This window comes from Amblyraja radiata, chromosome 13 (genome assembly GCF_010909765.2).
Source record: "Amblyraja radiata isolate CabotCenter1 chromosome 13, sAmbRad1.1.pri, whole genome shotgun sequence".
Taxonomy (NCBI): Eukaryota; Metazoa; Chordata; class Chondrichthyes; order Rajiformes; family Rajidae; genus Amblyraja; species Amblyraja radiata.
The window spans coordinates 1,166,521-1,182,672 of NC_045968.1; the positions used below are offsets into that span (position 1 = coordinate 1,166,521).

Consider the following 16,152-nt stretch of genomic DNA (forward strand, 5'->3'; position numbering starts at 1 on the left):
AAAGTACCTGTTCAACTCGTCTACCATTTTCTTGTCCCCATAGTTGGGGAACAAGGAAATAGTTGGGACTGGTACTACAACAACTTTTAAAAGCCATTTGGATGAGGAAAGGTCTAGAGTGATATGGGTCAAATATGTGCAGGTGGGACAAGTGCAGATAGGGCATCTTGGTCAGCATAGGCAAGTCGGGCCGAAGGGCCTGTTTCATTGTTGTATGAATCTGTGACTCTAAAATCATATTCCTGACACTACATCATCCTGTGAATCAAGAACAGAGATGTTAAAATAGCTGCTCAAATAACTTTTGCTATCTCATGAAGGAGATCATGTCGATCTGTGTCCTTTCTTGTAATACTCCAAACTGCACATTTTTTACAAATTGAACTGTTGAGCTGCATGTAAATCTTTCATTTTATTGATTTAAAATATATTTACAAATAAATGAATGCGTGGTCATTTTGTCTTAAGCTTGTGTCATTATCAAGGTAGACATTGTAGTTTAGTTTAGAGATATAGCATGGCCCTTCAGCCCACCGAGTCTGTACCGACCAGCGATCCCCGCACACTAACACTAACCTAGTTCACTGCATTCAGTGCTCACAAATGGCTTGCTCTGGTGAGGAATCCAACCATAGACTAGGCGACCATTTTGTGAGGCACCTGTTATGTCCATTACAATTGTCTCAAGCATCTAGCTGCATACATTTTTAACTGCTATTTTAATTCCTCTCCGCTCCCATTTCTGACTATCCTCAGCCTTCTTTATTGTTACAAAGAGAGCAAATGCAAACTGGAAGAATAGCATTTCATATTCTGCCTGGATAACTTAGAACACAATGATATAAACACAGAAAAATTCCAATTTCTGATAACTCATACCCCAGATTCTACTCCCGCACATACTCAGCTGCCCATCCAGTTTTCTTTTCCCTTTGTTAATTTCACCCACTTCCTCCCTCCTCCCCCTCCCTCACAAGCTGCCACTTGTCCTGCTGATTTTTTTTAAATTCCAGATACCAGCATCTGCTGTCTCTTGTCCCGATTAACTTAAAGATGGTCATAATGTAGGCCTGGTTCTTATTTTAATGTCAACAGAGACCTTAGTGATGTGGATTATCCAGTTCATTTTCAGATTGTTTCTGGGGAGAGAAATGGTTGGAAAACAGTAATTGCAGCTGAAACTGAGGTCCAGTGGTTTCAACCTCCCCTCCATATATTTGGAGATAATTCCTTATCGTTCATTATTGAATGTTGGACAAGCAAATTTGGTTAGCCCACAACAAAGGCTTTTCACTGTACCTCACTACACGTGACAATAAACTAAACTAGGCATTTGAGGATGTCACTAGCTGAGTGGATAATGGGAGCATGAGGAACTAGTACATGCGTATTTGTAAAAGGCATGTGATGGGGTACCTCAAATTTATGTTACATTTGAGGCTGCAACATAAAGTTGCATAACTTTAAGAGATGGGAGGAAGATTGTCACTTCAAATCAGTTGTGAGACATGCTTAACATAACATTGGAACATTTTTTAACTGGGTGTGGATATTTTTAGTTGCACTTTTGCAGATACACATACATGAGCTATTAACAAACTAGTTTCTGTGCAGATTGTTATCAAGCAACAGTAAGTCAATAGTATTTCCTTATCTGAAACTCAGTGTATTTTGGCTTGTGGTTTTGCATAATTTGATTGAATGAATGTACAATCTTTATCCGTGGGGACCTGTGCTGGACTACATTCATGAGTTGGGGAATGGGACGGACCACGATGGAGGTGGAAGTGTGGGGTTGCATGCACTAGGGAGGGCTGGGTAGGTAAATTACTTAAAGGAGACTTATCAGAGGTAAGTTCTCAACATAGGCTGATTTTCATCAACAGGTATGGTGAATGGATGGTGCAAGGTATTCATGCTCGGAGCTACTTAAAGAAGATGTATCCAAGTATAAGCTTCTACTCTTTCTATTCAAGTGTCCTCATACATTATGAGATACAATGCATGGAGGATCTAGAGGATAATTTTCACTTTGCCATCCATATCTTGAATCTCACATTCTTCCATTCTATTTCATTTGAGACATACAGCTATGCAGCAGAGAAACAGACCCTCCGGTCCATCTCGTTTATACAATCAAGTTGTCAATCTGAGCTAGTCCCATTTGTCTGCATTTGACCCATGTCCCTCTGTCCATGCAGCTCCCAAATGTCTTTGAAGCATTGTAATTGAACCCAACTCTGCCACTTCCTTTGGCATTGTGTTCCACAAACCAACCAACCGGTGAAAAAAAATTCCCCATCTGGACCCATTTCAATCTTTCATTTCCCAATTTAATCTATGCCTTTAGTTTAAGCGACTGCTATCCTGGGAAAAACAATTCACCCTATCTATGCCCCTCATCATTTTCTATATATATAGTACCTCGATAAGGTCACTCCCCAGTTCACTTCACTGGAGAGAAAATTACCAGAACTTACACTGTCTCTCATTATAAATCCCACCCTCCACTCCCAGTAACATCCTTGTGAATTTTTCCTGCACCCTTTCCAACTTAATTAAATTAGATTTGAGAATATTTCTGAGCACAAATATTTTTATTTTTAAAAATACATTTTAGAATAAGCACATAAAAAGCATTGTGGAAACACCATATAGAAACATAAGGAACAGGAAATTTAAAAAAAATTGTGACATCTTACAAAAGGAGTGCACCGCATTTAATTTATGTTTCGCTTGAAGATAATTTTTAATCTGCGAGGCCTAATACTCATCTCCCATGGATGTCCGTAAGTAATACTAAACATTTTATAACAGATACAATTCTTACATTAATATAGCTACATTAACATTATCGCAGGTAGTAGAGCTATACTTCATCTTAAATGCAACAAGAATTTTCAGCCAGTTCATTACAACTACCTATTATTCCTATGAGTTTTAAGATAATATCAAACTAAATTCAGAACATGAACAATTAACCACATCTGTCACACTATTTGTGACTTGTAGCTGAGTTCAACAATTCTTTGACTCCTGTATCCTGTATCCTGGGTCTTGTGTTTGACACTGCTCGGGTGTTGTGGCATCAGACCCTGGCAGTTAAAAAACATGAATATTAATTAAAATAAATGACATAGAACATGGAAGTGTACAGAATAGTATCAGGTCCTCAGCCCACAAAGTTCATGTTGAGCATGATGCCATGTTAAACTAAACTCTACGGCCTTGATGTGATCCATGTCTCTCCATTTCCTTGTCTCCTAAACGCCCCTGTTGTCATATGATCATAAGATGCAGGAGGAGAATTAGGCCCATCAACTCTGCTCAGCCATTCGATCATGGCTGATCTATTTTTTACTAATCAAAACCTACCAATCTCCACTTTAAAAATACCCAATGATATCCTCCATCCCTGTCTGTGGCAATGAATTCCACAGATTCACCGCCCTCTGGCTAAAGAAATTCTTCCTGGTTCCATTTTAATGGCATGTCCTTATAATTCTGAGCTGTACCTTCTGGTCCCGAACTCTAACATGAATGGAAACCCTCTCCTGGTCAACTCTGTCTCGGCCTTTCATTATTCGCTAGGTTTCAATAAGATCGCCCATCTAAACTCCAGCGAGCGCAGTCCCGGAGCCATCAAACGTTCCTCAGACATTAACCCAATCATCCCCAGGATCATTCTCATAAATCTCCTTGGGACCCTCTCTGTCACTAGTGCAGCTTACTTTAGTAATATTGCACAAAACTGCTCAATATTCCAAATGTGGTCTGACCAATGCCTTAAAAACCTCAGCATTATATCCTTGCTATTATATTCTAGTACCCTATCATTGCATTTGTTTTCCTGACTACAGACGCAACCTGTAAATTAACCTTCATGGGAATTATGCAGCAGCTCCCAAGTCCTTTAGCCATTTTAATTTCCGAATCCTCTCCCCATATAGAAATACTCTACGCCTTTATTCCCTCTATTGAAGTGCATGATCATATAATTTGCAACACTGTAGTCCCTCTGCCACTTCTTTGCCCACTCTGCCAACCTGTTCAAGTCCTTCTGCAGACTCCCTGCTTTCTTCACACTACCTGCCCCTCCAGCTATCTTCGTATCATCCGCAAACTTGGCCACAAAACCATCAAATTTCATCATCATTATATTAACATATAATATGAAAAGTAGCAGACCCAACACCGATCCCTGTACAACACCATGAGTCACAAGCAGAGGAAGCCCTCTTTATTCCCACTCTTTGCCTTTTACCAGTCAGCTAATGTTCTATATATGCTAGTACCTTGCTTCTAATGAAATGACCTCAAAATATTCCAAATGCAGTCTGGCCACATTGAAGGCTGCAAAGCCTCAGCATTGCATCCTTAGTTTTAATTTCTAGTCGAAATGAATGCTTCAGCCCAACTTGCACCTGCCGACCAAGATGCCCCATCTACACTAATCCCACCTGCCTGCGTTTGGCCCATATCCCTCTAAACCTTTCCTACACAAGTACCTGTTCAAAGACATCTTCTTTCTCTAGTTGAGCTCTGCAGTGTGTCCAATAAGATAAACACTGGACTCTCTTTTTATGGAAGCCCTCAAGAGAATTTTACAACATAAATGCTCAAAGAGTATTCAAAGATTGATGATATGCATAAGGTAGTCAGCTGTGTCTCAAAAGTCTTTTTCATGCATCCAGCAATAAGATATTTGTAATTAACGTAGCCTAATAAAGCCATTGCATCGTGTATGTATGTCAATGATTTGGTGAAATAAAGGGATTACTGTTGGATTGCACAAATCATCATACCTGCTTCCTTGTTTGTGTCTACCAGTCTGTACATAACCATGTAGGCACTTGTGGACCTAGAAAATATCAAACAATTACGTTTTTTTTAAAAGAGCAGAATATATGTCATGTCTAATCCCAATATATATCAATATGCACATTGTTCCCATCAGGTTCATTAATCACCCTTTTCCCTGCCCTTCGATTTGGTTTGCAAGTGAATTTAAAGATTTTGCAATTTCTCCAACACTAAGTAACTGATTACATTATTGGAGTAACAACACCTTATATTTTGCTTGGGCACCTTACAACCCAGCAGTATGAATATTGACTTCTCCAATTTCAACTAACCCTTGCATTCCCTCTCTCTCCATCGCTCCCCACCCTAGTCGCACTGTTAGTTTCACTGTTCGTACCCCTTCATTATCACCTCTTCCACAACCAACAATGAACCATTGTTGGCTCCACCTATCCTTGGTCATCGGTGCTGGCACTTATTTTGTTCTGTATGTTTTCATACCTCTAGTTTCCCTCTCCCCTGACTCTCAGTCTGAAGAAAGATCTCAACCCAAAACATCACACATTCATTTTCTCCAGAGTTGCTACCTGACCCGCTGAGTTACTCCAGAACATTGTGTCAATGTCAAAAGTCAAGGTATCCTTTATTGTCATTCAGACCGCTCGGTTTGAACAAAATTTCATTGCTTTGCAGTCATACATATAATAAAAATAACAAAACATACAATAAACACAAATTTAACAACCACCACAGTGAGTTCACCAGGCACCTCCTCACTGTGATGGAAGGTGATCTTTGATTACATTATGAATCTATCCAATGGACAAGGCTACAAGTTCATTGGGTGATTTCTAAGTATCTTGCAAAAATAATTTGTACCAATACATGTCAATGCAAACATTTCTTAGAAAAGGGATTATGTGTTAAATTTGCTCATTACCTTAGATTGATATTTTTTCCGATCTTCATGATGATGAATAAATATTCATTGAAGACGTGAAAAGGAGAACATAAAAATGTCATTAGCTGGCAGGAGGTTGTTATGTGAAGCAATTCAGAAACCATAAACATAATGTAAACAATACTAAAACATAATTGTTAACCAATTCAGTGGTGGTGGGAGATTGCACCATTCATGGGGTCCGCCCTGTTTTGACGAATGCAATCAACCCGGCGTGCACAATCAAATAGAACAAGTTGTCCGACAACTTTAGGCTGCCCAAGAAGAAGAACAACAACAATTTCAGTGCAGTAGTTAGTGAGCCATCTTAGCTCAGGGTACGTTTATTTGTATATTCTTTACAAGTGAAAAGTACAGCAAGCACACGGGGATGTCCGCACTTACATCTGCTTGCAGTCCACAGTAGGAGTGCTAAACACAAGGCTGGAGCACTATCAGACTCAGGAACAGTTTCTCCCCCTCTGTTATCAGACTTCTCAATGGTCCTTCCATGAACTAGAGTGCGTTTATTCTCCTCCACCTCACAGTTCGTTGTTGGGAATAAGCCAAGTGATCTCCCAACCATTAGATCGGTTCAAAGATTTATGGTCGTGAAACATCTAGTGATGAATGGTGGTGGACAGTAAAACAGCTAACAAGGAGAAGAGACTACAAGAACATCAGGGAAAGTGCAGCCCAGCATGAGGGATCTCTGGTTTCCTCCCACAATCCAAAGACGTACAGGTTTGTTGGTTAATTGGCTTGGTAGAATTGTAAAAATGATCTCTAGTTTGTATAGGATAGTGTTAGTGTGCGGGGATCACTGGTCGATGCAGACTTGGTGGGCTGAAGGGCCTGTTTCTGTGGTGTATCTACAAACTAAACTGCACCGGGTTCTCTCATGGTGGACATTTCAGGAGACAATCAAAATGTATCTTCTGGCACAGGATTACAAGTGCTTCAACTATATCTTTAGTGCCCCCAGCTGGGTTGCCCTATCACTGATGGTCTTGGAGTGACCTCTTGGTTGGGAGTTCACTTAGCTTCAAGAATAGTGCAAAGCCTGGAAAGAGTGGATGTATAGAGGATGTTTCCACTAGTGGGACAGTCTAGGACCAGTGGCCACAGCATCAGAATAAAAGTACATAACTATAGGAAGGAGATGAGGTGGAATTTCTTTAGTCAGAAGGTGCTGATTCCATGGAATTCATTGCCACAGAAGGCTGTGGAGCCAGTCTATGGATATTTTTTAAGGCAAAGATTGATAGATTCTTGATTAACACGGGAGTCAGGTGTTGTGGAGAGAAGGTCGGAGAATGGGGTTGAGAGGGAAAGATAGATCAGCTATGATTGAATGGTTGAGTAAACTTGATGGGCCAAATGGCCTTATTCTGCTCCCAACACATATGAATAGCTTATTCCTAACAACCACAGGTTCTTGAAGACTACACCATACTCACCGATGAACTATGGACCATAATAAATAGGAACTGAGATGTTGGTTTATTCCAAATGTAGAGACAAAATGTTGGAGTAACTCAGCGGGTCAGGTAGCATCTACGGAGAAAGTGAATAGGTGACGTTTTGGGTCAGGACTGAAGAAGGTTCTTCATGTGACTGAAGAAGGTCCCGACCTGTAACGTCACCTATCCAATATCTCCAGAGATGCCCCCTGACCCGCTGAGTTACTCCAGCGTTTTGTGTGGAACTGTGAACTGTCTTGGGTTGCTTCGGTCTTTAGTTGTGTACTGGTATGGAGTTATTAATTAATAGATATATTTTATTTATTATATATTATTGATCTGTATTGTGATACAGGGCTGTTATAATGCTGAATGTAAGAATTTCATTGTTCCGTGGTTGGGTAATATGACTATTAAACATTCTTGCCTCTTGGCTGTAACTTGTACCTGAAAAATGGGTGGGGGTCAGCTTTGAAAACCGTGACAAATATTCCACCTCAGCTAACCCACTTACTGCACTGAATCACATTCATATTTAGCTGTTACTTTGATCCTTTTACAAGGAACAGTTTTATTGCAGACATAAATTAAGAAAATGGCCTGACTCTTGGAATCTATGCTGTCCTTTCCAGGAATCGACAAACGGACTTCCCATTCGTGCTTTGGAGAATTTATCATTCCATGAACAATTTTTACCTTTTCAACAAATCTATCATCAAAGGAGTACCAGTCACCAGAGCCTGATTTTATATCAGCAATATAATGTCCGCTTCCATAACTTCCAAAGTGGTGCCAGATTGCAAATAGTTCATATTTTTTCACCTAAAGTAGAGAAATGAGACAGCGTTATATTTTTCATGCTATATACATTTCTTATCAATAGTTTAGAAGGTTGAGGGGGGACCTCATTGATACTTACAGAATAATGAAAGACAGAGTGGATGTGGAAAGCATGTGTCCACTGGTGGGAGAGTCTAGGACCAGAGGTCACAGCCTCAGAATTATAGGGCATTTGTTTAGAAAGGAGGTGAGGAGGAACTTCTTTAGTCAGGGTAGTTGATCTGTGGAACTCATTGCCACAGAGGGCTGTAGAGGTCAAGTCAGTGGATATTTTTAAGGCAGAGATGAATAAATTCTTGATTAGAACGGGTGTGAAGGGTGATGAGGAGAAGGCAGGAAAATGGGAATAGGAGGCAGAGATCAGCCATGGTTGAGTAGACACTCAAATGGCCTAATTCTCCTCCTATAACTTGTGAATGTACAAGACGTTTGTGTCAAACATGATGTCAAGATAAAATAAACTCATCTGCCTGCACACGGCCCATTTTCTGCTATCTAAAAGCCTCTTAAAAGCTTCCATCATATCTGCCTCCACCAACAAACCCGGCAGCATGTTCCAGGCACCCACCAACTTCTGAGTAGAAAATCTGCCCCGCACATCTCCTTTAAAATTTCCCCTCTAATCTTTGACATTTCCACCCTGGGTAAAAGTGTGAAACTTACATTAAAAATCTGGGAAGGTAGAAGTGCTGGGAGGGGCGGCACGGTGGCGCAGTGGGAGAGTTACTTCCCCCAGGTTGTTTGACGAGTCAAATAGGTGCTGACCTCAGGAGCTGTCTGTGTGGAATCTGCACATTCTCCCTGTGACCGCATTAGTCCCCTCTAGGTGGTCCCATTTCCTTCCACTTCCCAAAGATATGTGGTTTGTAGATTAATTGGGATCTGTGAATTGTTCACAGCCACAGCGAGGACTACTTCGTTTCTTCAGTGAACTATCCCCATTGGAAAGGCAGCCCACTCCAAAGCCACATAGCTTGCACCAATAAAGTGTTAGTGAACTGAAGGCTCAGTTTCCCCATCCTTACAGGGAACATAATTAGGTACATTAATGCAATGTGTTGAGATTAGTTTAGTTTAGGTACAGTGAAAAGCTGCCTGCTATCCAGTCCGTGAAAACACTGCAAGATGAATAGAACCAAGCCTTCCCCAGTGTACAGACACAAGGTAAAGGGAATGACATTTAGTGCACGATAATGTCCAATTAAAGATAGTCCGAGGATCTCCAAAGGTGATAGGATGGTTCAGTTGCCTGATAACAGCTGGGAAAGATACTGTCCTTGACAGTTGATTAGCCCCAAAATGTGTTTCCGCGGCCCCTTCAGCCTGTCTGTCTTTTTTTTATTTAAATGTTGTCCAGTTAAATGTAGTTGTTCGTGTTTTTAATAGTGTTTTTAACTGTGTTTATGTGGGGGGGGGGATGGGAAAACTTTAAAAAATCTCTTCCCAGCACGGGAGACCCGACCTTTTTCCTGTTGGGTCTCCGTTGTCGTTGGGGCCTAGCACCATGGAGCGGCCTGCAGCCGGAACGACCTGGGAGCTCCAGTCGCAGAGCCTGCGGACTTACCCACAATCGTGGGGCTGGCCGGCCTTGGAGCGTGAGGAGCATTGGAGGCTCCAGCTGCAGGTCCGGTGGACTGGGATATCGGGAGCTCGCGGGTCTGGGTGGAGAGACCGCTTCCCGGAGCTCCCGCAACGCAACTTCTCCAGCCCGTGTCGCGGGGTTGGAACGACCCGGAGCGGGGCCATACATCGCCCGGCGCGGCTTCAATGGCCGCGGGACATTCCAGCGCCCACTGGGGGCTCCAACTTTGTGACTTTTAGACCTGGAGCGAAGCCGTACATCGCCCGGCGCGGCCTTAAATGGCCGTGGGACATACCATCGCCCTACCTGGGGCTTCAACATCGGGAGAGAAATGGTGCAGGGGAGAGAAAAGACTTTGCCTTCCATCACAGTGAGGAGGAGATTCACTGTGATGGATGTTTGTGTGAATTGAATTGTGTGTATGTCTTGTAGGAATTGTCTCTGGTTGTATGGCTGTGGAAACAAAGATTTGTTTGAGCCTCACTGAGGTTTAAATAACATGTAGTAAATATTCAATTCAATTCAATTTTCGATTCAATTACTAGATTGCAATGATGTAAAAGACGCATTGATGAAATTCAGCTCAATATATCTTGGAGCAGTTGTGTACGCTAACCTCTAATGCAGGAAAGTAACTTTACCAATCGCACGCCATTCAGCTGTGCTTTTAGAATTTTGAACGTCACCTTAATGCCTCAAAACCTTTTTTGTTGCCTTCACTGTTGAAATTGTAATCATGACAAGAAGACTGTGTGTGGTGTCAAGGGGCGAGTTACTTGCTGCGGGCTAACTGAACGCTGTCAACATTTAAATGCGTCAAAGCCATTCTTTTCATTTGGTATCTGCAATGATCTCCTTGTAGTACCACTTGCAAGGATGTATTTCTACAAAGCACATTGAATTAATTGGGCACAGGTGGATTCCATTGACCTGGTTACTGTGGGAGAAAGGATGAATTATACCAGGGACTATGTGCGAATGTAAAGAAAAGGTAAAAGGGCACTGGGCCATGTTCAGTATTTGTTGCTTCCTTACCTTGTCCTCTGGGGAAACTTGCTCTGACTGATCTAATGGAGAGAATAAAATAAACACATCAGAAGAGGGGCACAGAGGGGCACAGCAAAGTGGTGCAGCAGTACAGTTGCTGCCGTACAGCGCCAGAGACCCGGGTTCGATCCTGACTACGTGTGCTGTCTGTACTACGGAGTTTGTACGTTCTCCCCGTCGGTTTTCACTGGGCACTCTAGTTTCCTCCCACACTCCAGATGTATAATTTGTAGCTTAATTGGCTTTTGAGAAAGATTATAAATTGTCCCTGGTGTGTAGAATAAGCTGGTGGACGGGGATCGCTGGTCGGTGCAGACTCGGTGGGCCGCATTGTATCTCTAAACTAAACTAAACTGAGAGGAGAATTTAGACGAAGGAATTAAATGTAAAATCTCCAAGTTTGCAGTTGACACAAAGCTGGGTGAACTATGAGGTGGATGCTATGAGGCTGCAGGGTGATTTGGATAGGTTGAGTGAGTGGGCAGATGTTTAGAGAGGTTTAGAGTATAGGAGCCAGGAGGTCCTACTGCAGTTGTACAGGTCCCTGGAGAGACCACACCTAGCGTATTGTGTGCAGGTTTGGTCTCCTAATTTGAGGAAGGACGTTCTTGCTATTCAGGGAGTTCAGCGTAGGTTCACCAGGTTAATTCCCAGAGTGGCAGGACTCACATATAATGAAGGAACGAAACAACTGGGCTTATATTCACTGGAATTTAGAAGCATGTGATCTTATAGAAACATATAACATTCTTAAAGGAATGGACAGGCTGGATGCAGCAAAAATGTTCTCGATGTTGAGGGTGTCCAGAACCAGGGGTCACAGTTTAAGAATCAGGGGTAAACCATTTAGGACTTTGATGGGGAAAAACATTTTCACCCAAAGAGTTGTGAATCAGTGGAATTCTCTGCCACAGTAGGCAGTGGAGTCCAATTCACTAGATGTTTTCAAGAGAGTTAGATATGGCTCTTAGGGCTAATGGAATCAAGGGATATGGGGAGAAAGCAGGAACAGGGTACTGATTTTGGATGATCAGCCATGATCACTTTTGAATGACGGTGCTGGCTCGAAGGGCTGAATGGCCTACTCCTGCACCCATTGTCTATGTTTCTATGTAAGAAGATAGTCGTATAATTGTAATCACATGAAATCAGTCAAGTGTCTCGCTCTGATGTGGATGATTATCCCTGATGGTTCCAACAAACCTTGAACTGTACCAGATGTTCCCCCTTCACAATTCTCAGAATTTCCATTCTGCCCTTGCAGAGTTGGAGTGGGACTTTGTTCTCCTTCCGTCACCTCAGCAAAGCATTTACTTGGGGAATGATTCTCCTGAAAGAGAACAGAATGTGCAAAGGCCATTCATTTACTTACTCTTTCACATTGCCAGATCAAGGAGTCATGTTTAGCTGAAGGAAAATTGTAGCTCAAGTTGCCATTGTGTGTCAGACATGTGATCTATCAGATGCAATTGAGGAGTTTTCAATCTGACAGGAGGTGGAAATATTGCATTAGTGCGCTTGCCGTAACAACAGGCATGTCAACACACATTCACACTGATGGATAATAAACAAGATCATACAGATCAGAGCAGAGCAAACTGATCCAGTGCTGGAGATATTCTCAGTACAGATGCAAATGATGGACCCAGGCAAGACAGAATTTGGTTGCATTTGTTTAAATACATATTGCAATGTCATTGACAGGGAAAGCTGACGGAGGCTGGAGGCAGATCAGCAATTTACATGAGTGGGCTAATAGAAATCTAATCCACTTCAGTGCCATTAACTATGAGGCAAACATGGGATTGATTGATTGCTTGTTGGATTCAAACATACATCATAGAAACAGCCCCTTTGGCACACAGAGTCCATGCTGACTGTTGATCAGCCATTTGCACCAGTTCCATGTTATCCCACACTAATATTAACTCCTGACAGTTTAAGGACAATTTACACAGGAACGCCAAACCCGCATGTCTTTGGGATTTGACCCACAGGTCTGCTTCCTTACCTTGTCCTCTGTAGAATCTTGTTCTGACTGACCTAAAAGAGAGAATGAAATAAACACATCAGAGAGTTTTTGATACCCCCATAATTACATTCACATGAGATCAAGCAAGCCCCTTGCACCGAGGTGATTCGAACAAACCTTCAGCCTCAGTTGGTCTCTCTTCATCATTCACAGAATATTCTTCCTTAAGAATAACTCTCGCTTGCAGAGTTGAAAGATCACCTTGCCCACGTTCCACGGCAGTAAAAATGTGGTTATTCCCGGAATTATTCTCCTGTAAAAGAGCAGGATATCAAAGGAATAGTGTTGCTGTTGGCAGGGGCTAGAGAAGATGCAAAGATCAATGTTCCCGCAAACTCCTCTCTTCCCTCTCGTAATAGCCTGGGATGGATCCCATCATGACCTGGGGATTTCTCCACCTTAATGCTCGCCAACACCGCCTCCTTCTTAATCTCAAACTGCTCTTGCACATCAGAATTGTCAACACTGATATCCCTGTCATCTGTGTCCTTCTCCTTGGTGAAAACAAATGCAAAATACTTGTACCACGCCTACATCCCCAGACTCCAAACACTAATTACTTCCTTTATCATTGAGTGGTCCTATCTTCTCCCTGGTTTCCCAGGACAATGAACAAGAGGGTTATAGGCACATTATGCACATTGCTGTAGCATAAGTGAACCCTGTCAACATTGAAATGTGTCAAAGCCATTCATTTAATTTACCATTCATATCACCAGATCGGGCCCTAATGCTTAGCTGAAGGAAATTGTGGTTCATTTTGCCATTGTATTTCACACATGTGGCCCGTCAGAGGCACTCGAGGAGAGGTAGAAATTGAGCATTAACATGCATGCAGAAACAACAGGCATGATCATGTCTATAGACAAGGAAGAAGATTAATAATACATCTTTGAGATTCTAGAGGAAGCTGATCCAGTGATGGAGATGCTCCCGATAGAACTGGATTAGTAAAACGGAACCAGGCAAGACAAAGTTTGGTTGCAAGGATTCAAATACAAGATGCAATAAGTCATTGTTTGGGAAAGAACGTTAACAAAAACTGAAGGAGCCCGGCAGAAGATCAGCAATATCTGATCAGGGAAGCTGCTAGTCAGTTATTAAAGATGGGATAGCAGCACATTTGGAAAGTGGTGAAATCATTGGACAAAGTCAGCATGGATTTATGAAAGGTAAATCACGTCTGACGAATCTTATAGAATTTTTCGAGGATGTAACTAGTAGAGTGGATAAGGGAGAACCAGTGGATGTGTTATATCTGGACTTTCAGAAGGCTTTCAACAAGGTCCCACATAAGAGATTAGTATACAAACTTAAAGCACACGGTATTGGGGGTTCAGTATTGATGTGGATAGAGAACTGGCTAACAGACAGGAAGCAAAGAGTAGGAGTAAACGGGTCCTTTTCAGAATGGCAGGCAGTGACTAGTGGGGTACCGCAAGGCTCAGTTCTGGGACCCCAGCTATTTACGATATATATTAATGATTTGGACGAGGGAATTGAATGCAACATCTCCAAGTTTGCGGATGACACGAAGCTGGGGGGCAGTGTTAGCTGTGAGGAGGATGCTAGGAGGCTGCAAGGTGACTTGGATAGGCTGGGTGAGTGGGCAAATGCATGGCAGATGCAGTATAATGTGGATAAATGTGAGGTTATCCACTTTGGTGGCAAAAACAGGAAAGTAGATTATTATCTGAATGGTGGCCGATTAGGAAAGGGGGAGATGCAACGAGACCTGGGTGTCATGGTACACCAGTCATTAAAAGTAGGCATGCAGGTGCAGCAGGCAGTGAAGATGGCGAATGGTATGTTAGCATTCATAGCAAAAGGATTTGAGTATAGGAGCTGGGAGGTTCTACTGCAGTTGTACAGGGTCTTGGTGAGACCACACCTGGAGTATTGCGTACAGTTTTGGTCTGCTAATCTGAGGAAAGACATTCTTGCCATAGAGGGAGTACAGAGAAGGTTCACCAGACTGATTCCTGGGATGTCAGGACTTTCATATGAAGAAAGACTGGATAGACTCGGCTTGTACGCGCTAGAATTTAGAAGATTGAGGGGGGAATCTTATAGAAACTTACAAAATTCTTAAGGGGTTGGACAGGGCAGATGCAGCAAGATTGTTCCCGATGTTGGGGAAGACCAGAACAAGGGGCCACAGTTTAAGGATAAGGGGGAATTCCTTTAGGTCCGAGATGAGGAAAACATTTTTCACACAGAGTGGTGAATCTGTGGAATTCTCTGCCACAGAATGTAGTTGAATGCAGTTCATTGGCTATATTTAAGAGGGAGTTAGATGTGGCCCTTGTGGCGAAAGGGATCAGGGGGTATGGAGAGAAGGCAGGTACAGGATACTGAGTTGGATGATCAGCCATGATCATATTGAATGGCGGTGCAGGCTCAAAGGGCCGAATGGCCTACTCCTGCACCTATTTTCTATGTTTCTAATATGCATGAGAGTGGGCTGAGTCTTAATCCACTTTAGTGCCATTGACTATGAAGCAAGCATGGGATTGATTGATTGTGGAATTGGAATATGCAGCACAGACACGGGCCTTTGGTACACCGAGTCCATGCTGATTGTTGGTCACCCATTTACGCCAGTCTTGTGTTATCCTGTATAAATATTGACTCCTTACAGTTTAGGGGCAATTTACAGATGCTAATTAACCTACAGACCCACATGTCTTTGGGATGTGGGACAAAGCCAGAGCACCCGCAGGAACCCACAAGGTCACAGGGGGAATGTACAAACTGTATACAGACAGCAACCAAGGACTGATCACCCCTGGGTCTGATGCTGTGAGGCAGCAGCTCTACCACCTGTGCCACTATGATGCCCAGGATGTCAGCAGTCAAGATTCCTTTCATTGTGTATCTGCAATCATTTTTGATGGTATCACTTCTCAGGTGGGAATTTCCACAAGGCTTATTGAATTAGTTAGACACAGGTGGATTTCATTCAACAGGTTACTGTGGGAGACAGAATGAATTAGACCAGGAACTATAAAGGGTTTCAAAAAGGTAAAAGGGCCCTGAATCTTGGTCAGCATTTTCTGCCTCCATACCTTGTCCACTGTTGAGTCTTGCTCTGACTGACCTGAAAAATAAAATGAAATAAACACATCAAAAGAGTTTATGAAAGCCCCATAATTGCATTCACATGAAATCAAGCAAGCTCTTGCATTGATGCAGATGATTTGTCCACGATTATTCTAACAAACCTGGAGCTGCCTCAGTCATTTTCCCTTCATCATTCACAGAAGATTTTTCCTGCCCTTGCCGAGGTGAAGTCTCACTTTGCCCTCGTTCCATGGCCTCTAAACTGTGGTTATTCTGGGCATTACTCTCCTGTAAGAAAGCAGGATATCAGTTGTTTAACAAGGGAATAGTGTTGCTGTTGCCTGTGGCTGGAGAAGATGCAAAGATCAATGCTCCCGCAATC

The 16,152-nt window shown here is 42.5% G+C and overlaps 2 protein-coding genes across 4 annotated transcripts in view; both read right to left on the minus strand.

Moving 5' to 3' along the window:
* Positions 1–16,152, minus strand: part of LOC116979527 (glutenin, high molecular weight subunit PW212-like) — a 189,866-nt gene that overhangs the window by 140,150 nt on the left and 33,564 nt on the right. The window lies entirely within an intron of this gene.
* On the minus strand, positions 3,035–15,976 carry LOC116979530 (ubiquitin carboxyl-terminal hydrolase 9-like). Its single transcript, XM_033031062.1, has 8 exons — positions 15,932–15,976; positions 15,776–15,807; positions 11,879–12,005; positions 10,664–10,695; positions 7,903–8,028; positions 5,744–5,766; positions 4,806–4,861; positions 3,035–3,099 (listed from the first exon to the last, which is right to left on the minus strand). Exons 1-8 carry the CDS (start codon positions 15,948–15,950, stop codon positions 3,089–3,091), a joined length of 426 nt encoding a protein of 141 aa, XP_032886953.1. The 5' UTR covers positions 15,951–15,976; the 3' UTR covers positions 3,035–3,088.